Raw genomic sequence first — 26,563 nt, forward strand, 5'->3', positions numbered from 1 at the left:
GGACTCAGTTACAGCAGAAATGTACAAAGACATGAATAAATAACTTGAGTTTGTGGGGAATGAGTCAGCCATTTCCCATATACTGATGGCTCTATTGCTGAACTCCCTCATTCATTTAATAAATGCTGGATGCCCAGGTTAATCCCAGCTCAGGCCCTAAACCTGTCTGAGCTCAGGGATCCTCAAGCCTAAGGCGATAAAACTTGACATCGGGGGTCAAGGCCTAAGAGAGGCAGGGCTCAGCTAGTATGGGGGACAGCTGCACAGTCCATTCTTCCGAAAAGATCCTCTCTGCTCGGCCCCTACCAACAGAACCCTTTCCTAGCTTGGTGAAGTCCTCTGGGTCGGGAATTCCACTCCCCACTCCCCCCGTTGGCTGGAACTCCTGTCCCCTACCTGAACCAGAGCGTATTTCCCAAATTTGACCTCCAAGAAAGCTGAAGGGGTTAAGTTTCCATCCCCACTTTTGGGAGTTTACTTTGAGGAGTTTCTAACACTATGTTGTAACCTATCTGAACGAGAGGCAGCTGGGAACGGCTCCAGCCACTCTTCCGTCTCCCAAGTTCCTCGGTGACTCGCCGACCACTGGAGCACAGACACACGGAATAAGCGGACGGAAGCGAATGCCCACCAGGCTCCACAGTGGGTTGGGCAGGAGGGCGGAGCGGACTTCTGTGATGTCATACGACCACGCCCCTCTGGGAGGACGTTGCGCCTGCGCCAGAACGGCTGCCTAGCTCCCGGAAGTGGAGGGCCTGCACGGAGAGCGCCGCTGGGTCTGGGTGCCCGGAGGCAGAAGCGCTCTCGGAGCTCGCTCGTCGGCCCCCGACCGCCATGTCGTCCTTCGACACCAACCCCTTCGCGGACCCAGTGGACGTAAACCCCTTCCAGGTAGAGCCCTCATCTTACAGCTCTGTCCAGTGCCCAAAGGCCGCCGCCCGGGCCTCTTTCGCCAGAGCCGGGAGACGTGGCGTAGGAGGGACGGGCTCTCTGCCCAATGGGAGAGCGGGCTTCTAGGGGTGTCCTATCGTAGCGCCTGGGGGGCGGGACTAGCAGCAGGTGGAACAGCGGAGGGGGCGGGGCGCTGTACTCTGGGAAAAGGGTGGGACTGTCTAGCTCCCAGGAACGTAGCCCTTCTAACTGGATACCGCTGGGGAAGGGGACTGGCGCAGACAGGATCAGGGAAGCCCCCAGCTTCAGGGAGATAAGCGGCTTCACCTGAGGGGAAAGTGTGACTACCACATCCCGCAGTCTTGAGGAGACGCTAGCCTTGAGTCACTTTAGGAGAGAGGGTGACAGCAACGTAATGAGGTGGAAGCCTCTAGAGGGATGGAGAAATGTCAGAAAATCCAAAGACCATCCCCCGCAACACACACACAGCCAACTAGTCTATAAGATATAGGAGAGCCCCTGAGATTTGTCAGAAAGGGAAGGCTGGTAACCCAAGTTGAATTATGGCCTTGATAACAATTTCACACCTTGGCCATGGATCTAGTTTGGACTGGGCTCTGGCTAGATGAGAGAGCCCAGGGTAGAGACGGGGGAGAAATGAGGAGCCTCTGAGGGGCTTGAAGTGCAAGGAATGTTGGTCTGATGGACCTGTGTGTGGTGACAGGGTAGATGAGATGCACTGATCTATGAGCTGGCCAGACCTTTTAACAATTGCCCAAGGAAAAAGAGACTTCCTTTTAAAAGCCGAAACCTTCCCGCCTTTGAGCAAAGAGCGTAGGGGTATTCTTTTCCATGATGGAGGGTTGGGACTCCTTTAACTCCAAAGCTCCGGTGCCTCTTGTTTTGTGTATGCTCAAAACCAGTTCTAGGGAAGCTTGCTTGTGCTGACTAGTGATTTATGAGTCTCGAGCTTTCTGCTTTGTCAGGATGTCACCAGGCATGTGAACTCTTCCTGCTTGTTCTTTATTTTGGTCATTGGCAACTTTAAAGTTTCCTGCAGGTGTAGGGGAAGTCCTTGGAGGGGGTCCTTCCTGCAAGACACAGCATGAGCTTTTCCACCTTGAATCCTTTCTTTCAAGGGTCAGAATAAACACAAAGGAGACTAGAATGAATGTCGGTTTACTTCTCTTTCTTGGTTTAAGGTGACTTAGCCAGTGGGAGCCCTTGAGGCAAATTTTGATAGCTTGGTAACATCAGGGAATTCCTAACATTCCTCTAGTAGCTTCATGCTTCTTGACAGAACTGTTTGGAGGACCTTATCTTTTATGTAAGGCAGTAATCTCTATTTGAGTAAAGAAAGAACATTTGCATTTTTTTTTTCTTTTCCTGTGCCATTGTCTTCAGATAACTGTTTTGCTTTAGTTATAAAAATGCTGCATGATACTGGAGTTCGGGTGGCTCGGATGGTAAAGCGTCTGCCTACAATGTGGGAGACCTGGGTTCAATCCCTGGGTCAGGAAGATCTCCTGGAGAAGGAAATGGTAACCCACTCCAGTATTCTTGCATGGAAAATCCCATGGACGGAGAAGCCTGGTAGGCTACAGTCCCTGGGGTCGCAAAGAGTCAAGGACACGACTGAGCGACTTCACTTTCAGAAGCATTTTCGTATGTGTGCTGTGTAATCATGTGCCTTTTTCTTTCTTTTTTTTGTACTCTCAGAATCAGAAATCAAATATCTGCTGCTATCTGAAAGAGGCAGTCAGATATCCAGAGATGCCGAGAGCTTGTCCTCAGTGCTAGCAGTGGGCTAGATAATTGGCCTAAATTTTGCCCTATATTAGTAGCAGCTTGAAAGTCTTAAACCACATCTCCAACCCCAGAAATGATTGTGCAAACTGTGGAAGAAGTAACTTCTACATTGAAGCAAGACAGTCTGTACATCAGGCAGCCCCAGGATATGGCAGGACAGGAAGCAGCTGTGGTCCTGTAAAGAGTAACATCTGGTGGGGAAGCCTGTGGGGGAAGGCGAGAGCCGGTTGGCTGCAATTCTGCTCCTCCTGATTCTGGGCTGGGTTTTTCCTCTTGGCACACAGCTGTGGAGGGAGAAGGAGCCTTGGGTGTGAGGCCCCCAAACTTCTTTTCCTGGAGAGCTGCCCTCCCTCTCCTTGTGATGGTGGTTTCTGCTTTTCTGACTGCCAGGGTTGGGACACTGGGAAGGCACAGCCCTTGCGGGGCTGGGTGTGAGCCCAACTTCATTTACTTAGGGTGTTGGCACAGAGCTCAGAAGAGAGAATGTGGAGAGGCTATAGACTCAGAAACTGTCACACCTAACTGGCCTTCAGAAGTCTTTTTTTTCCCCCTTCTCTCCATGGTGGTTTATGAAAATGTACTTAGTGTTTGGAGTTCCATGGTGGATTTTTAGAGCTGGGAACATCCTCAGAAATCTCTTCTAACCCTTTCGGTTTAGAGATGAGAAACCAAGAATGCAGTGAGGATGGGACATGGCCAGAGTCACTAGCTAATTGAAGCAGGAAGGGACTCAGATCTGGGTCTTCTTCTCTGGATAGTGCTGTTCTTAAGATTTTAAACTGCCTTGGCAGTTACTTAGGCCAGCTAAGGAAAGAATGTAACATCATCACCACTGTTACCATTCTTAAAATGAGAGTACTGGTAAGGGTGAAAGTAACAAATTAGGTGAGCTTTTTTGTTGTTTTTCAGTGTGTGGGGGTGGAATAATATGGATTGTATTTTGCTTTTTTTTCGTTAAGATGTATTTATTTTTGGTTGCTCTGGTCTTTATTGCTGTGTGTTGGCTACTCTTTGTGGTGGTGCTTGGGCTTTTCATTGTGGTGGCTTCTCTTGTTGAGGAGCATGGATTCTAGAGCGCAGACTCAATAGTTGCTTGACACGTGGGCCTGCTTGCCTCATGGCATGTGGTATCTTCCAGATCCAGGGATTGAATCCTTGTCCTCTGCACGGGCAGGTGGGCTCTCCTCCATTGAGCCACCAGGAAATCTCCTGTATTGCATTAGATGATATTTTAACATAGCATGTTTTCTGAGTAATGCCAGTCCTGAAAGGTGCTCAGGGTTCTGTGGTCAAATAAAGTCAGGAATCATTTTCCTGAAGGTTGACCAGGCTTGTTCATTTGTTAAAGGCTCCGAGAAATCCTGCAGTAAAGATATTTGCTCCACTTTGTTTGATCCAGCCTTTCTCAGAGTTTTGCAACCATGGAATCCTTCTTCTAATTCTTGCAATATCCCCTGAAGCTCCTGGTGTGCTTTTAGGTTAACTTCCTTATACACATTTTTTATCTTCACTCTGTTCCATCCCCACCTGAACTGTGGCTGTGGGCTTTTATGACTTCCTCCTTGTGTACAGTTATAGTGGGATTATTAGAAAACTTCCTGCAGAGTCGGACTGTAAGTGGAAAGTTGTCACAAGAGTGCAGCAGAGGTTTTTTACCAAACTCCTAGGAGGAAGCAGGAAAGTGCAAGCCGAGAGTGGCTGGTTTCCCAACCTCCCCTGGCACTCCCTAATCCCTCTGTGCATTATGGTGCATCTGCTGTGTACCATCTGGGTATTCTGCTTTCTACTAATTCCAGTATGTCTGTTCCCAAAAGTTTCTCAGAAAGTCTTGTTGGATGATGAAGAGGTTGAGGGCTCCAGATGGGTGTTGTCCTCCCCATTTTCTCTTTCAGCAGTCCACTGAAAATCAGCGGACCCCAGCAAGTGCCTGGGCTGCTTTGCCGCTTGGTGTTTCTGTTAGGTTACCCCAGGCAGTCGACATTGATCTGGGCGTGGACTAGCTGGTGGTTCCAAACAGAGAAAACCTTTCAGCCTTCGTGAGTCGCCAAATCACACCATATCACTTTCACACATTGTCTCCTTGCACTTAAAAGATAATCTTGGTGGTATGGCTGCTTCCCAAGGATTTAAGACATTTCTCTCCTGTGGGAGGAGAAAGTGATGGCAGAAATGTGATTTGGGCATGAACAGTCACATGGAGTTCCCTGCAGAGACACTGAGGGCTGTGTCACTTCCCCTGATAGGGTGGACTTCAGTTTGACTGCAGCTTTGGGAATTCTCAGAACCCCCAGTTGGACCTGGTAGAACTTTCCTGGGGAACAGGAGCATTGTCTCAAGAAACTTGAAAATGGCAAGGTTCATACAGTTTAATTGAGTCCAGGCAGCTGCCCAGGTTGGGGTGGGGAGGGATTTTTGCCTTAATGGTTGGCACCTGGAGGTAGTCTGGGTGTTAGAAAGCCCTTGGCCAGTGATACAGCTGAACTTTGACCCTACTTGTCTATTAAGTTTTCTTTGGAGCCACTTGGAGTAGGACAATCCTGGGTTCAGAGAAACGGTAATATTTAACCAGGACAAACAAGGGGTACTTGCTGCTGGTCCAGAGAAGAGTGCTGTGCACATTAATTCGAAAGGTGTGACCCGTCCAGCAGTGCTCTTATGAGATGCTGACACGTTCATGCACATCACTGAGCCACTGCTGCTCTGAGGGCCTGTGCAGGAGACCAGGATAAATGGGCACATGGCCTGCTAGAGCTTCTAATCTGACAGGAGAGCTAAGAAACGCTCACTGATCATGACAGCATGCCCTGGCACGATAAGGGCAGTCAAAATTTGCCAAAAGGACCTGTGAGGGATCTGAGGGAGAACGGGGCAGAGTCCTATGGTAGGAGGTCCTGGGAGCAGAAAGCCTATGGCACGAGAAGGTATTCCAGGTGAAGGAGCACCAACTTAAGTCACTTCCGCACACTCTCAGCTCCACGCCCCCAGGCGCCACCTCACTGTGGACTCTCTGGGATCTGTGGGTCCGCTGCTTGTGGTGCACCAGCTTTTCTGACCAGTCTCCTGGAAGTTCTCTCTGTCCTTGGCCTCTTTATACTAATAACTCTCACCTCCTTCTGCCTGTTTTCTCTTCTTGTCTCCTGCATTTCAGGGTGTCCTAGAGTTCTGTCCTTGGCTTTGTTCTCAGTGTACCTCTCCGAGTAAGTCCTCCCACTTCCATGGCCTCAGAGTAGCATCCACATTCCAGTGGGCTCAGATCCAGAGCTCTAGCCCTCATCTTCTGAGCTCCAAACCAGTATTTCCAGCTCTTACCTGGACATTTCCACCCATTCCACCCAGATGCATTTTATCAATCTCTCTGATGCGAATCAATACCTTCCCAGATCCTCTCCCTGCTCCCACACCCCTGCTCCTGAAAATCCTGTTTCTCTTCTCCCATGACTGCCTGTCTTGCTCAGTGGTGGCACTGTTTGCTGGTCCCCCGAGCTGGCAGCCTCAGTCACTCCACCCCTTCCCTTCCCTTCCCCTCCCCTGTGTCCTTGTCTTGCAGTAACTCTATACCCCGACCATCCTGTGGAGTGGTCAAGCCCGTAGCGTCTACCTGAGGAGGGTCTCTGGAGCCCGTTCCCTCTTCTCCATCCTCTGTGTCATCCCTTAGCTCAAGCCTCACTATCACCCATGTGGACTCTGTGTCCCAGGCAGTCTTCCTGCCATCCTCCTTCCATGAGCACTGCAGTCTCCTCACTGCTGGCGGAGATGATCACTGCTCACAATCTCTGAGGGCTTCCCAGGTGGAGTGGTGGTAAAAATCCACCTGCCAGTTTAGGAAACGCAAGAGATACAGGTTCAATCCCAGGGTCGGGTAGATCCCCCAGAGAAGGAAATAGCAACCCACAGGGACAGAGAAGCCTGGTGGGCTACAGTCCACGGGGTCACAAAGAGTTGGATATGACTAAGCACACAGGCTTTGCACAATCTCTTGTTGCCCCCATTGCCACAGCCTGCAGTCTGGCCCAGCCATCTTCAGGCTGGGTCCCTGGTGCTTCTCTCTTTGTATATAACACTTTGCTCTGTAGTCTCCTGATCCTTCTCACTGAATGTATGCAAGGTCTTTTTAAAGACCCCATGTCTTTGCAAATGCTGTTCTCCTCTCCCTCTTGAGTGCTTGCTTAATTTCTTTCCTCTCTCGAGATCCAGCTCAGATGCCACCTCAGAGAAGCCTTCCCTGAGTCTCCGACAGCCTCTTCGCTCCCTCCTCTGTGAGCCCTTTGCCCATGCCCTTGTTCAGCACTGGTCACATGCTGTCACTTCTTGCCCTGGCTTCTGTTGTGTTCTCTGTCCTATTTGCTTCTTGAGGGCAGGAACCAAGGCCTTTTCTTGGTGCCCTCACCCTGCACTGGTTGGAATGGTTTGTGTAGGGAGTAGATAGACCGCGGTGGAAGGAGAGGGCAGAGGGCTCCATTTGATGGGGAACAGGCTGCACCTGGAGGAAAGCTGGTGCCAGGCCATGGAGCGCCTCAACGCCAGGCCAGGGACTTGGCCTCTCTTTCCTGGGAGCCTCTGTACATCACTGCTGTGGCAGGGAGGGAGGCCCCAGGGTGCACCTTGCTCATTTGATGGCTTCTCAGGCTCTCTTCTTAAAAAAGAAGTGTGTATGTATTTGTTTAACATCAGATCAGATCAGTCGCTCAGTCGTGTCCGACTCTTTTCAACCCCATGAATCGCAGCACGCCAGGCCTCCCTGTCCATCACCAACTCCCGGAGTTCACTCAGACTCACGTCCATCGAGTCAGTGATGCCATCCAGCCATCTCATCCTCTGTTGTCCCCTTCTCCTCCTGCCCCCAATCCCTCCCAGCATCAGAGTCTTTTCCAGTGAGTCAACTCTTCACATGAGGTGGCCAAAGTACTGGAGTTTCAGCTTCAGCATCATTCCTTCCAAAGAAATCCCAGGGCTGATCTCCTTCAGAATGGACTGGTTGGATCTCCTTGCAGTCCAAGGGACTCTCAAGAGTCTTCTCCAACACGACAGCTCAAAAGCATCAATTCTTCGGCACTCAGCCTTCTTCACAGTTCAACTCTCACATCCATACATGACCACAGGAAAAACCATAGCCTTGACTAGACGAACCTTTGTTGGCAAAGTAATGTCTCTGCTTTTGAATATGCTATCTAGGTTGGTCATAACTTTCCTTCCAAGGAGTAAGCGTCTTTTAATTTCATGGCTGCAGTCCCCATCTGTAGTGATTTTGGAGCCCAGAAAAATAAAGTCTGACACTGTCTCCACTGTTTCCCCATCTATTTCCCATGAAGTGGTGGGACTGGATGCCATGATCTTTGTTTTCTGAATGTTGAGCTTTAAGCCAACTTTTTCACTCTCCACTTCCACTTTCATCAAGAGGCTTTTGAGTTCCTCTTCACTTTCTGCCCTATACAGTGGAAGTGAGAAATAGATTTAAGGGCCTAGATCTGATAGATAGAGTGCCTGATGAACTATGGAATGAGGTTCGTGACATTGTTTATTATAAACATAACGTAATCACATTATAGAAAATTTGAAAGACAAAATAAACCATCCCTGTTTCTACTAGTGTTTTGCAGCCATTGTTTTGATGTGTGTTCTGTTACGAGTACTTCTGACAGAATCGTCATTTGATACTCGTATAACCGAGCTGTTTCCGTATTGCTGCCCTGTGTTCATAACTGTGATTTTTAGTGACTGTTTAGGCCATTGAGGGGATATGTACCAAAATGCACTGGAACTCACTGTCGCTGGGTATTTAAGTTGTCCCCTGCTTTTTTCCCCCCTGTTGTAAATACCAGCGCAGTGGATACTTTCGCAGATGCAGATTTTCACATGTTTTTGTCATGTTTCCTTTGGATGGCTTCTCAGGCTGTCTCAGAGAAACCAAGGTTAACCGTGGTGCCTCGTTTGCCTGGGACCGAGCCGGCCAACGTGGGGGTGACCGCTCCTTCTTGTGCTGTGACACTCAGCCTTGTCACTAAAGCAAACAGGACTTCACAGACGATCCAAAGTAGTGGTGACTCTTGGCCTCTCAGAGGGAGTGGCCAAGTTTTGTTTTTGTTTTTTAGTCTATGAGGTATTTATTTAATGTGTTTGTTTGAAGCCTGAAATAAACCTCACATTGAGAGCCTGGGCGGAGTGGAGGGTGGGAAAGCAAGGAAAAGTCGCAGTAAACTCAAGCACAGCCGAGACCTGGGAGATGCATGGAGAGGGGTTGCCAAACCAGTGAAAACAAGTATGTTTTTCAAGGCCCTCCCCCTGCCGCCGCAGCAGAACTCCAGCCCAGCTGTACCGCCTCGTTTTCTCAGCCCCTCACAGCCCAGCTCCACCCAGTGCCCCCTTTCCTGGAGCTGTATGGCCTGAGCTTGCCTGACCAGGCCTGTGCTCGCCTTCCTCCGAGCCCGCCCAGCCTCCTCTCCCCTCCCATGGTCACTCGTGCTGTGTGCTTGTCTCAGCTCCCAGACTGTGGTCTCCTGAAGGGTAGGAGCTGCACTCTGTTCCTCTTGGTGTGTCCCTCACCCTGTGTGTGGCTGCTCACTGCATGAAAGGAACTGAGACCAGGCGCGTTCTTCTTGTTATAAATTCAGGCAAGGGCATGAGCCGGTTGAGTCCTTTAGGCACTGAGGGGGTGTCAGCTTACTTCTTGGTAGGTGAGACTTAGCTTTCACCATGCTTTTAAATGCTTGACCCACTTACGAGCTGGCTGAGGCTTGGTGAGTGGGAAGGAAGATTCCTGCTGTTGGCTTATTTGTGACTCGAGGGGAAAGCTGAGGGTCTTCATTCAGGCCAGTCAGTGTGGTCCTTACTCACAAGATTCTCTGCCAGTGTCCTTCCAAGGGTGTTCACCCAGAAGGACTGCTTTGAAGTTCAGGAACAAATAGCCGAGCAGACCCAGTTGTCCTGGTTGACCCCTCAACCCCATGTTGACCGAGCATCTTCCATCGGTCAGCCCCTGAGCTAGGCTTTGGGGAGACTCTGCCCACGCAGGTTTACCACTTGTGTTTTTGGAGAAAGACAGATTTGGATTCAAAATTGGGCTCAACCACTACAGTCCCTGAGGTCTTGGAGGAATTACTTCCTCTCTCTGAGCTGGGCCTTTCTTCATCCTCATACTCCTCCTTCACAGGATGGTTGTAAGGTTGAATGAGGAGGTAGGCTGTAGCTTTTCTCAGCCAGGGCCTCTCAGCTGAGCCGCAGAACACAGAAGCTGATTGGAACTACTGTTTTCTCCATTTTCCCAAGGATGGAACATCACCAGGACTGTTCTGATACACAGGAAAGAAGGCAGGTCATTGCAGACAGTGGATGGCCTGGGGCAGTGGGGCTTGACTCTCTCGAGGAACCAAGTTGAGAAAGGCTGGTAGAGCCTTCTTTTCTGGTGGTGTGACACAGTGGCTGGTTCTGGGATGACTAGCAGCAGTATCATTGCGTGATGAACCTGTGCGTGGTAGACACTCTGCGTGTCGGCTCCCGTGTCCGTCCCTCCTCCTCCCTTGCTCTCTCAGTGGGCCTCAGCTTCTCTTGAAACCACACACATCTGTCAGAAAGTGCCTAGTCTCCTCAGATGGAAAGCACCCATGTCTCCCAGTGTTCCAGGCTCCTTTCCCCAAGCAGAGTCCTCCTAGGCCCTGGGGCTGCCCCTCTGATGCAGGCGGCCCTCCCCTTCTCTGTGCCTTGGCGCTTGGGTAGCACCTCGTAGAGAAAGCAGAGAAGGGCTGTCAGCCTGCAGTCCTTATTCCAGACATTACCTGAGCTTCTTCTTGCATCAGGCCCTCCACCAAGCACTAGGAGCCAGAAGTATGAACTAGATACAGAGGCACCTGACTGCAGTTTACAGCCTGCTAGAGGAGACAGGATTTGTTTGTGGTGAGCCTGATTAGGGGTCCAGGGCCAAGTCCTTCAGATTGTTGAGAAAGAAGAGGGGTCAGTTTGGACAGGGTGATCAGTCCCCCCACCCTCCAGAATCCTCTTCTGGCTAACCTTGGTAAGAAAATGACATCTCTTCACAGGTATGGAGGCTGCCTATTTAAGGCGTACACCTCAGCCAAGCGGGTATGCTGGCTCCTGACACTGCTACCACGGCCGCCCCTCTGCCCTTGTCCTGTAGTGACAGACTCGAGTAACTCATCCCTTGGATGGTGGATCTGATTTCAATGACTTCAGCTCACTTACTGGGCTGTGACTTGATGTCTGCGGAGTTTGAAAGAGGAACAGATACTGAGCCCTAGATCCTTCTTGCAGGAAGCCAGCCCAGTAATTCTGGGAGAAATCTGCTAGTCGTTCAGCCAACAAAAAAACCTCAAGGCCAGTTCCTCCAACTGGCCTCTCGAGCCTCACCTTGTCACTTTGTCCAAATTGCAGGAGCCACCTGGCAAGGATGGTATCCAGCAGAAAGGACGCGAGGGAGACAGGAAGTGGGTTGAGGCTGTGTGTCCAGCTCTGGGCCAGGCCCTGGGGCCCTGCAGACACAGGCTTGCCCTCTAGGGCCTGATGGCCTCGGTGCGAAGATGGCAGAATGTGTGAAAGAGGCACGTTCTGGGACTTCCCAGGTGGTCCAGTGGCTGAGACTGAACTCCCAGTGCAGAGAGCCTGGATTCCATCCCTGGTCAGGGAACTAGATCCCACACGCCACACCAAAGATCCTGTGTGCCACAACTGAGACCCGGCACAGCCAAATAAATAGATATTAAAAAAAGAGAGAGAGGCATGTTTAGCGCTGACCCTTGGCTGTATAAATGTTCAGATAAGGGAGCCAGACCTGCAGGGTGGCGAATATCCATTTCTATGTTTGAAAATTGAGGACTGGCTCTCTGAGAGTCTGTCTACCATGAATATGTGTTTAAGAATCCAATCTGTGGAGGCTTGCTGCTGGAAGGGAAGCTGGGCAAGAAGGCCAGGAGCATCTGGATGAGCCGTGAGAGACTACGGGTGAGGTGTGCCGACAGGGGAGCCTCGCTGAGGCCTTGTAACGGGGCCTTGGCAGAGTCTGGGGGCAGCTGTTTCTCCCAGAGGCATCGCTGTTGGGCTGGACCTGAGCCCCATACCTGTTCTGTGTGGGGAAGGGAAGGGAGTTCGAGTGTGCAGGAGCTGCGTTAGGTGCCCAGCCCGGCCCCAGGCCAGCACCGGCAGAGAGGATGGCAGGGAGCCCTGTGTGAGGCCCTCAGCCTGAAGGGTTGGCCTCTGGGAAACGTAAGGATGAAAACTTGGGGAAAGGCTGTGTTCTGAGGACATTTTTGGATTTTTTTAAAAGAATGGGGGGGGGAAATCCCAAAACATCATTTTCTTGGCGTTTCAGCTGAGTCCTTCATATCTGTATTCCTCGCAAGTGTGCATGGTTTAATAAAATCAGCACTGGCAGCCAGCAGCATGTTTTTGTTCCAGAACTTTAAATTGTCCTTTAGAAAATGAGAGGAATAAATGCTTTCTGAAAAATAATAAAAATAACTAAACAGTATAGAAAGGTTATAAAGTGAAAAGTATCCATTCATACCACCTTATTTACCCACCCTCCCCCACCCACTTCCCCCACCAAAAAAACAAACCCTCCCCGAAGGTAAATACTTTAAACCAGTTTATTTTACTTTATTTTTTAAAAACATTTTTAACTTTGTTTCAAAGTTAAACTCAAGACACATTGGCTTCATAGGAAATCCACTGAGAAATGTGTTTCTAGGCTGAATACCTGTTTCCCCTTAGTCTTCCCTAACAGAGCATGTACACGTTAATCACTGTCATTTTATAATCACGCTGGTCCACCCCACGTAAACTGCGTGCGGTATTCTGAGTGTTCTTAGTTACACCCTCAGTTTCACTAACTGCACAAGGTTTTCTGGGATAACCTATCATTTGAATTCTTTGGCTACTTTTGAGGGTGAAATCCAAAGAACTCTTAAGTGAGTCTCCTCTAGGAGGTGGGGGTTATTTTATAGGTGTTAGCAACTGGTACCTAGGCTGTGCTGATCCCATCTGGCATCTCTGGAAGACCACCTGTAAAACCATAGTATCATTTGATTCATCAGTCAACCAAGTGACTCAAAACTGAAAATTAAATTTAAAGAAAAATAATTTAGAGGAAAAAAGACAATCAAGACAATCCTAGAGGAACTCATTCTAAGCAGTCAGTCAGTGTGTGTGTGTGTGTGTGTGTGTGTGTGTGTGTGTGTGCAAGGCACACCAGATCCATTCAGTGCAGGCTGGTGAGTCCCAGATGACTCCCCTTTCCAGGAAACAGTGATCTGAGGGAGCCGAATCTGGCAAGTGGCCAGTACCAGTAAAGAGCAGCCATAAAGTGGTGGGGACATTTATATTCAACCCCCCTCTGGAGTCAAACCTACAGGTGCCAGAATTCCCTGATGGTTCAGTAGTTAGGACGCAGTGCTCTCACTGCCAAGGGGCCAGAGTTCAATCCCTGGTCAAGGATCTAAGATTCTACATGCTGTGTGGGTACAGTTTTCTTTTTTTTTTTTCCCAAAAACCCAAAAAGACCCTGCTGGCTCCCTTGGGTCCCACAGAGCAGTCAGGTCCATTCAGAAGAGGACTGTAAGCTAGTAGACTTCCCCACCTGCTAACACATCGTTTCACTTTGCTTTACTTCAGCCTGAATACTGCTTGGACTAGTTTTCAGGCTAAACCATCTTAAATCTCCTTTCTTTTTTGGGGGGGGGCCACACTGCATGGCTTAGGGAATCTTAGTTCCTCAACCAGGGATTGAACACAGCCCCAGCCTTTGGCCCACCAGGGAATTCCCTAAACATTTTGAATTTCTCAAGGGCTCCAAAGGGAACACCTGTGTTGTCTTTTCCTGGGCCTCAGAATGTAAACCTTGCTTGGGGTCTCTTCTGGCAAGTCATCTGGGCTGCAGCCCTCCTTTTCCAGCAAGGGAGAAATGACTGCAGGTGTGGTATGGCAGGGGCTGGGTACAGGAGCCTTCAGGAGAGGCTCTCCAGGACTCTAGGAAGGGCCATCAACAGCCTTACTTCAGCCAGGTAGCCCTGGGAGGGGCCTAGAGACGGTGGTCTCCCTCCCCATCATCAAGACTCTCCTTTTTCCCCAGCATCTGATGACTCTTTTCTCACCTTCTCAGGATCCCTCTGTGACCCAGCTGACCAATGCCCCACAGGGAGGCCTGGCTGAATTCAACCCTTTCTCAGAGGTTGGTGGGCATGCCCTCTTTTTGAGTCTCTGGGTTCTCTGGGTGGTGCTGGCATCTCTGGGTAAGGTGACTTGGCAGAGACAGAGAAGTTCTGTTCCTCAAAGATACAGTCCTAATGTGAACTCAGGGGGGTGGGGTACGGAAGAGGAACCCATCCATTGTCCCCTCAGGATCCATGAGCTGGGGCGCTCCCCGAAGAGGAGGGCCGGGCAGTGTTGGAAAGGTCTGGATCCAGGGTCCTGGGTTAGGCCTCACATTGCCCAGAACCTGAGGCTTGTTGGCCACGAAGCTACAAAGGCAGGCGCAGGGCAGGCCCAGAGGGAGCGCCCCTCACAGACAAGGGCACATCACTCTCCCGGCTGTGAGTCTGTCCCCACGTGGCCAACTGGGGGAGGCCCACTCACCTCCTTCTTCCACTCTGCCCCACGCAGACAAATGCAGCGACGACGGTTCCTGTCTCACAGATGCCCGGGGCCTCGCAGCCGGCAGTTCTCCAACCCTCAGTGGAGCCCACCCAGCCAACCCCCCAGGTACCGTTGACAAGATCCCTTTGGCCTCTCCTTTCCAGAAAGGGACACACCCAGACTGGTGGCTGAGCCCCGAGATTGAGGAGGGGCAGAGGGCTTTCATCCCGGGCTCCCCTTCCAGGGCCCTCTGGGTCATCTCCTGGGAGCTGGTCACTTGCAGGTGGAGGGTCTGCTCTACCAACCTATATCCTCTCCCCCAACCCCGTGACCACCACCCAAAATAAGCTGTACTCACCAGGCCAGGCTCCTTGGTGGCAGGAAGAGCATTTACCCCTATTGTGTCCTTCCAGAACCTCCTCCGGCCTTTGGTTCGTTCTCTCTTCCCCAGGGCCCAGAATCTCTCTTCCCCTCGCTCTCCCTTTTTTTTTTTAAACCTCATTTATTCCCGCCCGCCTTCCTGTGCTCCTCTGACCCTCCACCAGTACTCTGAGCCTTGTGTGCTCTGTGCCCGACTCTCCCCTCCGTGCCTCCCAGCCCCACCGCCCGCTCCTCGTGGCCCCTGGTGAGCGTGGCCCACAGTGGAGCTGTGTGTTGCAGCTCCTGCTTAGACAGGCCAGCAGGTTCCTGCCCACCAGATTCCTGGCAGTGAGTGAGCTCTCAGAGAGGCAGATGCTGCTAGGAGGAGATAGTATTCTCAGAGACAGCTACCTGCGAAACCTGCCAAAGGTAGGCGAAGAGTAGATGAGCACGAGGGAGGGCAAGGTGCCCAGAGCCCAGCCAAGCTGGGCTGTGGGCGCCAGTGGGCCCCAGGCTGCTCCTGTCGTCTAACTGGACTTCTCTGAACGTGCGGCCCCTGCCCAGGCCCCTGGGCCCCACCCCTGGCCCTAGAGCTCTGTGGAGGTGAGGCGAGACTCAGAGGCAAGAGTGACTTCTGTCCAGCTGGGTGGTGGGCTATAGGGACCTGGGCCTACTCAGCTGAAGTTGCAGACTTGGGGAGAGGAGGCTGAGACCCCAGTGTGGTCTAGTGTGGCCACTTCTGGTCCTGCTTCTGCCCCCACTGCCTGAAATTTACCTCCTGGGACTTGCCTGGCGGTCCAGTGGTTAGGACTCCACACTTCCACTGTAGGAGGCATGGGTTCAGTCCCTGGCCAGGAAGCCAAGACTCCCCCCACACTGCCCCCCGCCCTCCTGCCGCCAAAACAAACAAACAAAAAATTTACCTCTTGAAGGCAGCCGTGGCCCTTTGGAGAATTCCTTTTAAAGAGGGAGAGGTGTGTGTGTGTTGCATGTGCTCACACACGCATGTGCAGGAATGCCTGCCTTATTATTCCATGAGATGACCAGTTTGATACCTGTTCCCTAAGGAGGACTGTAGACTTCAGGAGGAACCAGGTCCCAACAAGGGGAGCAGGGCCCTAGGCTGGAACGCCGTGCCCAAGCCCAGCTCTGTTCAGCCTTATGTGTAGTCTCCTAGCGCCTTCCCTGCTCTGCCTGGAGAGGGATAAAGCTTGAACTCTGCACACCGTGCAAGCAAGGCCAAGCACAGCCAAGCCTAAAGGGCTGCTGGGTTGTACTGGGGCACACAGTTCAGTTGTGCCTCTGGGCAGCTCCTGGGTGGGAGGACAGTGCTTAAATATAGATCCCGAGGCTCTGGGCGCACAAGGCTGCCCTCAAGTATCTCCCTTCCTCTCTCACTGCTGGCGGGTCTGCACTGTTTCCCCTTCACACACACAGACACACACACCTGTGCACGCACATTCCATGTTCTTCAAATGAGGCTTGAGTCTCTGGCTTTCCAGCTATAGGTTGGTCTCTTCTGAAGTCTTTTTCCCTTTGCTGTTACCTCAAAAGTCACTTTGAACTTTGCCTGACTCCAATATGGGGATAGTTCCCATCTCTTTCAAGCTGAGGGATACAAGGGAGAGGAGAACCCTGGTGATGGCTAAGGGGCCAGAGGTGGTGTGGAGGTGGTGGGGGGCAGGTCACCTCGGCCTCTCCATGGTGGTCTTGGGTACCCATGACACCTGGGCCTGGGACTGCCCCTGAGCCCTCCCTGCGTGGGGCACGGCCTCTCTGGCTTCAGCTCAGACCGCCACTGTCTCACTGTCTTCTGTGTCTGGCTGCCCTCCACCTCCTCTGCACCCTCCAGGCTGTGGCCTCTGCAGCCCAGGCAAGCCTGCTCCGGCAGCAGGAAGAACTGGACAGGAAAGCGGCCGAGCTGGAACGGAAGGAGCGGGAGCTTCAGAACACGGTGGCCAACTTACATGGTAGGGGAGGCCGTGCTGCCTGGCTTAGGACTTCCCTGAGCACGCTTGTTCCAGGGCAGCCTCAGAGCTTTGCTGAGCTCTGTCACGGCATTGTCCTGGGGAACGCCAAGTAAGGTGAAGGTCAGGAGACTTGCCATTTGGTCCTAATGGATGTAGGTTATTTCTTCACTCCTTCCCCACTCTGGAATTTACTTCGAGTGGGAGCCTTGGTCCCAGGATTCCTTACCCATGATGATGCCCCCTTGTGCTTACGGTCTGGTGGTTAATAAAAGTAATCACTTAGGCCGTCGAGCTCTGTGTTTCCCAGTGCATCTGGGGTCCATTGTATTGGAGTGAGCTCAGGGGTGTTTGTGTCCCGTCCTCTTTCCCCATCCCACTCCATATCCATACACCCTGAGCCCCGTCTGCTGGCACCCCCCGGGAGTCCTGCTTTGGCCCAGGGACTGGGCCCGCATGTGTACCCCGCCACGCTGCTGCTAAGGCCGGGCTCACCTCCTCACCTCTTCCCATGCAGTGAGAGAGAACAACTGGCCGCCCCTGCCCGTGTGGTGCCCTGTCAAGCCCTGCTTCTATCAGGACTTCTCCACAGAGATCCCTGCCGACTACCAGCGGATATGCAAGATGCTCTACTATCTCTGGATGTGTGAGTCTTGCTCTGCCCCTTCAAGCTCAGGGTGAAGTGGGCTGTGACTCGAGCGTGCTGGCTATGCTCTGGTTGCTCCTCTTGGCAGGCTGCAGCCTCTCTCTGGGCTGGGCTGAGGGGTGTCTCTGCCCACATAACTGGCTCCCCACAGTCTGCTGCCTGTCCTGGGAACCTCCCCACAAGGGCCTGTCCAGACCCCATATCAGGTAGGGTGGGACTAGCCGGAGGCTTCAGAGTTCTTACAGAGCTCTCTGCACTGAACAGCCCTCCTTAGGAGAAGGCCTCTCCTCCCCATGGTCCTCTCGGCTCCTAGGAATGAGGAGCGAGGAGAGAAGACTTCTTGTAGCTCCACTGGGGGCTGTCCACAACCAGGGGAAAGCCTGCTGAAAGACTTCATTCCCCAAAGCTCAGCCCTTGTATCTGTATCTGCCCCTCCACTGCCACTCCTCAGATACCTGAGTTTTAAGATTCCCTGGTTTTAAGGTCTCAGAACACCCTGCCTGTGTACACACCAAGGTCCTCTAGTATTTCTGCAGCTGCTCTCACAGTGTGGACCTCATTTCCTCTTCAGGGGATGGTTTGCCTCAGTGGGGAGGCCTTCGGTCCCCTTGGCACAAGCCTCTCTCTCCCCACCTCTCCTTCCCCAGTGCATTCAGTGACTCTGTTTCTGAACCTGCTTGCCTGCCTGGCCTGGTTCTTAGTCGACACCTCCAGGGGAGTAGACTTCGGCCTCTCCATCCTGTGGTTTGTGATCTTCACCCCCTGTGCCTTCCTTTGTTGGTATCGACCCATCTATAAGGCTTTCAGGTGAGTGGGGCTGGGCAGGGGTGAGTAGTATATGGCTGGCATCAGGTAGCAGGCCAAAGCCCATCAGCCCTGGGGCCCCCTCCCAGTCTTAGAGCAGAATGGAATGGTGGGGAAATTCACTTTCCGATCCCCACCCTTAGTGAGAACAGGCAGGGATCAGCAGCTGTTTTCTCCCCTGTTGTACCAGAGGTCTGCTCTGGGCCCTGTCCTTGGACCAGGCTCGGGAGACCCAGAGAGGAAATCAAGAGCCTTCCTTGCCTTCCCCCTGCTCCCAGTCTGTCTGGTTCATTGGGATTTTAGTTCCGGGGAGAGGCTGTGTGTCTGTGATAGCCAGACAGAGTCTGATAAGAGTGAGATAAGCTCTCAATAGCTTTACCCCTCCATGCTCATGTCTGCCCCTCCCCCTACCTCCCCAGTAACCCTTGAGCCTCGATGAGTGCCAGTATTTGACCGGTGGCCCTAGAGTCAGTACTGTGGACATGAATGAATCCACCTCACAGACCCCTAGGACTTTTGGAATTGAGACTAGGAGTTGATGCTCAACTCCTAGTTGAGCCCAGCAGGGAGTGAAGAGAGAAGGGAGGAGAGACAGGGAGCCCAGCAGGTCCTGGGAAAGAGGGGGCAGAGCAGTGGCCAAACCCTCCCATGTACTCAGCAGGCAAAACCTGTACCCTCACTGTATTCTAGCCCTCCAGGGCGTGATGGAAGTTGTCAAACACCAGTTTTATCTGGTGTTCCCTACTCCCTAGGTGTCTTTTCTTCTGCCCAGGCCTACAGATTGATTCTTAAAGTTTTATTATCTTTATAACAGTCTTAGATTTTCTTACCTGTTATGAAATGGAGATAACTTCAGGAAATGGACTGTTAGGTTTGTTACATTGTCCGTGGGGTGAGCAACTTTATTTACAAGTTCTGTGAGCACTCAAGCATTGACCCCTTAAATTGGAAGGCAGCGGAAGGCAAGACCTTTTTGATTACGGGGGTGTCTGTGTGTCCCTGTCCTCATGGACAGTGTGGCTGACCCCTGGAGCTCTGTCTGCTCTGGCACCCTTCCTCCTGTCTCTTAGCGAGGAAGGTATCCTGGCAAGTGAGAAGGCTGAGATCTGAGCCCGAAGCCCTTGTGTGACTTCTCATTTCCCCCTCTCTCCACAGGTCTGACAACTCTTTCAGCTTCTTCGTGTTCTTCTTTGTATTTTTCTGTCAAATAGGGATCTACATCATCCAGTTGATTGGCATCCCTAGCCTTGGGGACAGGTGAGACGTGGGGCAGCACAGAGGGGACTAGGCCCTGTTCCCCTGCTCCCAGAAAGGCCCCACCGATGACCTGTCTTCCACCATGGCTGGGAGAGGGGTGATGGGTCAGCGGGGGTCTGCCTTCTTCCGCTTCTTCCCCGGTAGCCACTCACTGTTTCGCCTTGCTCACCCCTTTCCGGAGTGCTGTGGGTGGAGTTGGCCTGAATCCTTAGGCTCTCAGGGCTGTGTCCTGCACTGCAGGGCGCCCTTGTCCTTTTCTCCTGCCGGGCCCTCCTAGAGCCTGCGGCTGCTCCCACAGGCCCCGGACAAGCCCCGAGGCTTGGGCGGCTGCCGATGGATGTCTTGGCCTTTACAAACTGTGAGCTGTGACTTTTTCTGGAGGCCCTGTAACCTCAGGAGGTGGAGCCCTCACCCCTGGAGGATCTGCTCCTTCAGGCTGCTCTCCTTGAGCATCCAGCTGGCTTGAGAGTCCCGGCTGCTGCAATTCTCAGCTCAGAATTAGTCTCAAAGAGCAAAGCTGATGGCTGATGTTTTCCTTTCTGCTCCAGTGCACAGGGAACATTACAGAAAGGTCAGGCTGGCACTTGGCTGAAAGCCTGAGCCTGGAAGGGCTGCACTATTTTGGTCCCCGCCCTCCAGTGGAGCTGGCAAGTCCCGAGTGGCGGGGAGGGGTGACTCACCTCACACCCAGTGCATGCTGCCTTCCTCCTCTCCTCTGCCTTCTTGCCTTGCTTTTTCTAACCTGGCCCCTTTTCTGTTTGACTGGTGACCCAGTTTCATTACTCATTACCCTCAGTGAGATCCTGGTAGAAGACTGTGATTAACAATTGCTGTTTATACCCTGGACTGGGAGCCAGAAGGCTTGAGTTCTGGTCCTGCTCCGCCCCTCACTGCCCTGCCTGGGTCTGCCTGGTTGAGCTCCGAGGCCTCCAGCCTCCCGGTGTCTTTCTCATCTCACCTCAGAACACCCACGATTGGGTGGAAGTCCTCCCGCCTCCCTTTTTTGTTACTGATTATAAAATACACATAAAATCTGTCATTTTGTTTACCACTTAAACCACTTTGTATAATTGAGTGGCATTTATTTCATTCACAGTGTCTTGCAGACATCAGCACTGTCTAATTCTGTATCACACTGTGACATTTGTATCACATTGTAAGGAAACTCCATGCCCATTAAGCAGTCACTCTTCATTCCCTCATTCACTGAGCCCATAGCAACCATTAAACTGTTTATGCCTCTCTGGATTTGCCTATTCTGGACATTTCATTTTAATGAAATCATATGTGGCTTTAAACAAAAAAAATTATTTATTTATTTATTTTTGACTGTGCTGGGTCTTCATTGCTGCATGGGCTTTTCTCTAGTTGCAGCGTGTGTGGGCTTCTCGTTGCAGTGGCTTCTCTTGTTGCAGAGCATGGGCTAGACACACAGGCTTCAGTAGATGTGGCACCTGGACTCTAGAACACAGGCTCAGTAGTTGTGGCGCACACAGGCTTAGTTGCTCCTTAGCGTATGGAATCTTCTTGGACCAGGGATTGAACCTGCGTCCCCTGCATTGGCAGGCAGATTCTTTACCACTGAGCCTAACATTTGGCTTTTGGTGCCTGGCTTCTTTCAGATCAGATCAGTCTCTCAGTCGTGTCCGACTCTTTGCCACCCCATGAATCACAGCACGCCAGGCCTCCCTGTCCATCACCAACTCCCAGAGTTCACTCAGACTCAGGTCCATCGAGTCAGCAATGCCATCCAGCCATCTCATCCTCTGTCATCCCCTTCTCCTCCTGCCCCCAATCCCTCCCAGCATCAGAGTCTTTTCCAATGAGTCAACTCTTCACATGAGGTGGCCAAAGTACTGGAGTTTCAGCTTTAGCATCAGTCCTTCCAAAGAAATCCCAGGGCTGATCTCCTTCAGAATGGACTGGTTGGATCTCCTTGCAGTCCAAGGGACTCTCAAGAGTCTTCTCCAACACCACAGTTCAAAAGCATCAATTCTTTGGCACTCAGCCTTCTTCACAGTCCAACTCTCACATCCATACATGACCACAGGAAAAACCATAGCCTTGACTAGATGAACCTTTGTTGGCAAAGTAATGTCTCTGCTTTTGAATATGCTATCTAGGTTGGTCATAACTTTCCTTCCAAGGAGTAAGCGTCTTTTAATTTCATGGCTGCAGTCCCCATCTGTAGTGATTTTGGAGCCCAGAAAAATAAAGTCTGACACTGTCTCCACTGTTTTCCCATCTGTTTCCCATAAAGTGGTGGGAGCGGATGCTATGATCTTTGTTTTTTGAATGTTGAGCTTTAAGCCAACTTTTTCACTCTCCACTTTCACTTTCATCAAGAGGCTTTTGAGTTCCTCTTTACTTTCTGCCATAAGGGTGGTGTCATCTGCATATCTGAGGTTATTGATATTTCTCCCGGCAATCTTGATTCCAGCTTGTGTTTCTTCCAATCCAGCGTTTCTCATGATGTACTCTGCATAGAGGTTAAATAAACAGGGTGACAATATACAGCCTTGACGAACTCCTTTTCCTATTTGGAACCAGTCTGTTGTTCCATGTCCAGTTCTAAGTGTTGCTTCCTGACCTGCATACAGATTTCTCAAGAGGCAGATCAGGTGGTCTGGTATTCCCATCTCTTTCAGAATTTTCCACAGTTTATTGTGATCCACACAGTCAAAGGCTTTGGCATAGTCAATAAAGCAGAAATAGATGTTTTTCTGGAACTCTCTTGCTTTTTCGATGATGCAGCAGATGTTGGCAATTTGATCTCTGGTTCCTCTGCCTTTTCTAAAACCAGCTTGAACATCAGGAAGTTCACGGTTCACGTATTGCTGAAGCCTGGCTTGGAGAATTTTGAGCATTACTTTACTAGCGTGTGAGATGAGTGCAATTGTACGGTAGTTTGAGCATTCTTTGGCATTGCCTTTCTTTGGGATTGGAATGAAAACTGACCTTTTCCAGTCCTGTGGCCACTGCTGAGTTTTCCAAATTTGCTGGCATATTGAGTGCAGCACTTTCACAGCATCATCTTTCAGGATTTGAAATAGTTCAACTGGAATTCCATCACCTCCACTAGCTTTGTTCATAGTGATGCTTTCTAAGGCCCACTTGACTTCACATTCTTTCACATAGCATATTTTCAAGGTTCATGTTAGTACTTCATTACATTTTATGACTAAATAATATTCCATAGTTCTTGGAGATACTGCATGTTGTTTATCCACTCATCAGCTGATAGACATTTGGGTTTCCACCTTTTTGCTGTTGTGGATAGTGCTGCTGTGAACATTTGTGTATAGGTTTTTGAGTACCTGCTTTCAGTTCTTTAGGGTATGTATCCGAGGGTGGAATTGCTGGGTCGTATGGTGATTCTATGTATAATTTATTAAGGAACTGCCACACTGTCCTGCAGTGGCTGAACCATTGTATTTCTTTCTTTTTGGCTGTGCTGGGTCTTTGTTGCTGCAGGCATTCTCTAGTTGGGCCTGTTGGGGCTGCTCTCTAGTTATGGTGTGTGGACGTCTTGTTGCAGTGGCTGTTTGTTGTGGAGCCTGGGCTCTAGGGCGCTCGGGCTTCAGTAGTTGTGGCGCATAGGCTTCGTTACCCCACAGCATGTGAAATCTTCCTGGACCAGGGATTGAACCTGTGTCCTCTGGGTTGGCAGGTGGATTCTTAACCACTGGACCACCAGGGAAGTGCAGGCCAAACTGTTTTACATTCTCAATAGCAGTGTATGAGGATTCCAGTTCCTCCACATCCTCCCTAACACTTACTATTTTCCTTTCTTGTTTTTTTCCTTTTTTCTTTTATAGCCAATCTAGAAGTGTGGTAACTCGTGATTTTGATTGCTCTTTCCTGAACAATTATGATGTTGGCCATCTTTTATGTGCTTGCATATTTTCTTTGGAGAAATGTCTATTCAAATTGTTTTCTAATTTAGTATTTGGATTGTCTGTTGAATTCTTCATATATTCAGGATGCTGCATAGCTACTTGTCAGGTATATAATTTATAAAGTTTCTCCTTTCTGTGTGTTGTTTCTCACTCCTGATAATATCATTTGATGAACAAAGGTTCTTAATTGTAATGAGATCTAATAGTTTTCGTTCTTATTGTTAGGTTTGAGTTAGCTTTTCTATATGGTGGAAGTAGGGTGCACCTTCATTGTGTTTTTTTTTTTCCTTTTAATTTTTTTAATGTAATTTTAATTGGAGGATAATTGCTTTACACTATTGTGTTGGTCACCTTCATTATTTTGTATGTGGATATCTAGCCGTCCTGCACCATTTGTTGAAGAGGCCATTCTTCAACATTCAGTGGTTTTGGCACACTTGTCTAAAATCAGTTGATGATAAATATATAGATTTGTTTCTGGACTCTAAATTCTATTCCATTGATCTATAATATATGTCTATCCTGATGCCAGTACCATACTGTTTCGATAGCTATAGCTTTGTATTAATTTTTAAAATCAAAATGTGAGGCTGTCCCCTTGGTAGATGAGAACACTGGCTCAGGAAGGAGAGGTGACTGGCTGGAGGCAGCGGGGCTGTTCCTGGGCTGCAGGGTGGGGAGCTGAGGTGAGAGGATGAATGAAGTGGGTTGGCTAATGATCCTCCTTCCCAGAGGGAGGGCCCTCTGCAGTGAGCAGCCCTAGGCTTTCCATGTCCCCTAAAGGGCTCTACCCACCGTCACTCTTAACAGTGAAAGCAGCAGCCACATCCTCCCTTCCAGGCCTCACATGGCCCATAGATTCCCTATGGGCATTATGGGGCCTGGTGGCCTTTACAGAGGCCTGGCCTCACAGGCCAGGCTTTTGGCCCATAGGGCTCTGTGCTGCCCAGAGATGCCCGGGTGGTGTTCAGCACACAGTGGCCACTTGGAGAAGAGCCCCTCACAGGGAGCTCTGGGGCCCAATCCCACTGTGCTCTCCCCGGCCTCCTCCCCCTTTGCAGTGGTTGGATTGCAGCCCTGTCTACGATGAAGCACAACTTGGCTGTGTCGGTCATCATGATGGTGGTGGCTGGCTTCTTCACCCTCTGTGCCGTGCTCTCACTCTTCCTCCTGAAGCGGGTGAGTGAGTGGTGGGTGCTGGGCCAACTGCAAACCCAAGGAAGCCCCAGCCCCTGGGGTAGGCACCTCTCTCCTGCTTTCTCCATGGGGGATGTTCATCACTACAGCAGTTGTGTCTCCTGGGTCCTCAGAGCTCCAGCAGCTTCCTCCAAGGCTCTGGGTGGGAGGTCAGACAGGCTGGGGTCCGTGGTGGCTGCCTTGGGCCCATGAGCTGGTGGCCCCCAGGCGGGTGGACTTTTCTCACCACAGCCTCTTTCTGCAGGTGCACTCCCTGTACCGCAGGACAGGGGCCAGCTTCCAGCAGGCCCAGGAGGAGTTTTCCCAGGGCATCTTCAGTAGCAGGACCTTCCGCAGTGCCGCCTCATCTGCTGCCCAAGGAGCGTTCCAGGGGAATTAGTCCTCCTGACTCCTCCCTCTGCCCTGGCCTTCTCTCTCACCTGCCTTCTGAGCTGCACTTTCCATGGGTGCCTTAAGCATTGGGTATGCCCAGCACAGACCTGGGGAGGGTCTTGCCCATGGCTCTTCTTCCTCCCTCAGCAACCATCTCTCCCTTCCACCTGAGGAAAGGGGAGGGAGGGACAGGGACTTTTTTCTACACAAGAGAAAAAAAAAAGCTGTCTTTTCTTCTCTGGTGGTGGTTTGATAGGATTTTTTTGTATCTTTGGAAGCAATGGGACTGAAGTTCTCTTCTTCACAGATACACACATGTACTCACACACATACAAACACAAACACACACACTTGGGATCACTGGCTGTACTGGGCCCAACCACCTGGAGTCCTGAGATTCCACTCCTCCCCAGCAGGCCTGATGGGAATCTGGCTTCATGGACCCAGCCTGTCACTTCCACAGTCCTGCCCTTCCCTCCTGCTCAGACTCTGGGAGCCTCCTAAGGGCTCCCCTTTAGATGAACTGCAGTCTGGGCTCTTCCTCAGATCACTCTAGGGTGAACTCTGGGCTTCCAGCCTCTGTCCTGCCTTATGTTTCTAACAAACAGGCCATGTTTGTTTCGTAGCCCTTCAGGGCCCCTGCATCCTCCCGATGTGGGCAGTACGTGGTGCCCTCTGGGGCCCTTCTTAAGCCCTTCCCTCTTTAGACTTACTGAATGTGCAATGGGGTTGGTTAGGATTTGGGGATGGAGAGGGATAGAGGACACTGACCCGAAGTTGTCTTGCCCAGCTTTTGGCAGTCTTGTATTAGGGTGGGTCTGATTGTCCTGGTGTGGTTTGGCCCTATTCGTTTTGATTTCCTCTTTCTGAGGGACAGCTGCCCTTTAGCTTGGCCTCATATTCTTGCCTATCCCTGCCCCCCACCATCAGTAGTATCTAGCTTGTATGACTCTTAGGGAGGGCAAGGGGAATGAATTCAGAACTTCATTCTTCAGGCCACCTTTTTAAGGGTTCCAGACTAATCCCCCAGGGTTCTCCCGTACTCCCCGAGTCTAGATCACCTTCTACTAGTCCTGGGGATTCCCCAGGAGTTGTGTCACTCTAATGGGTGCTTAGGAGTTCAAGGTTAAAACCTGTATCCTGTGCTCCAGAGATGGTAGGAGTGGGTGGGTAGACTGAGGGGACTTCTCAAAAAGCTGTCCAACCCAGGGCATCTGGGGCCTAACCAGAGGCAGCCCTGAAGCTGCCAGCTGACACAGCCCCAGAGCCACTGAATGATGATGGCAGTGACCAAGGTTTTGTAAACTCCTTTCTGGTATTTTTTTTCTCTGTGTACAAATGTATATGTTATGTCTCAATTTTGTCCTTAAATAAAAACAAAAGACATTTTCAGACAATACTTGTCCTGATGTCTGCTGTATTTGGAAAGTTGGGAGTGTAGGGACTGAGGCAGGCCAGCCATAGGTGAGAAGATGAAGATGCTGTGTCTGGTCACTCTATTCCCTGGCCAGTCTGGGCAGGCTCAGTCCCTCACCCCTGGGTGTGAGCCCCTTACTGAGATTGCTTGTCCTCTTCCATGGTACTTTCTTGTTCCAGTACTTCCACATTCACAGTTGCTGGTCTTGGAGGAGAGGGGCCTCTTTGAACACACCCTATCCACGTCTTAGATGGAGCTTCTCTCCTATCCCATTCACATGGGCGATCTAATAAGATGCTGTCCAGCCTGCATGGGTTTTCCCGGGTGACCTCTGCTAACTCCCGTTAGGCCCGCGAGGACCTGCGTA

The 26,563-nt window shown here is 51.0% G+C and overlaps 1 protein-coding gene across 2 annotated transcripts; it reads left to right on the forward strand.

Annotated features, from left to right (window-relative positions):
- The first annotated feature begins 716 nt into the window (after positions 1-716).
- On the forward strand, positions 717-26,176 carry SCAMP2 (secretory carrier membrane protein 2). Of its 2 annotated transcripts, XM_014481460.2 has the most exons (10): positions 717-891; positions 13,805-13,873; positions 14,305-14,403; positions 14,938-15,066; positions 16,490-16,607; positions 17,122-17,250; positions 17,898-18,057; positions 19,210-19,311; positions 24,272-24,389; positions 24,652-26,176. In XM_014481460.2, exons 1-10 carry the CDS (start codon positions 835-837, stop codon positions 24,784-24,786), a joined length of 1,116 nt encoding a protein of 371 aa, XP_014336946.1. In that variant the 5' UTR covers positions 717-834; the 3' UTR covers positions 24,787-26,176. The 2 variants fall into 2 exon arrangements, with proteins under 2 accessions (XP_014336946.1, XP_005905847.1); XM_005905785.3 differs by lacking the exon at positions 14,938-15,066 and having other exon boundaries at positions 719-891.
- The last annotated feature ends 387 nt before the right edge of the window (positions 26,177-26,563 follow it).

Source organism: Bos mutus, chromosome 21 (assembly GCF_027580195.1).
Source record: "Bos mutus isolate GX-2022 chromosome 21, NWIPB_WYAK_1.1, whole genome shotgun sequence".
Classification (NCBI taxonomy): Eukaryota; Metazoa; Chordata; class Mammalia; order Artiodactyla; family Bovidae; genus Bos; species Bos mutus.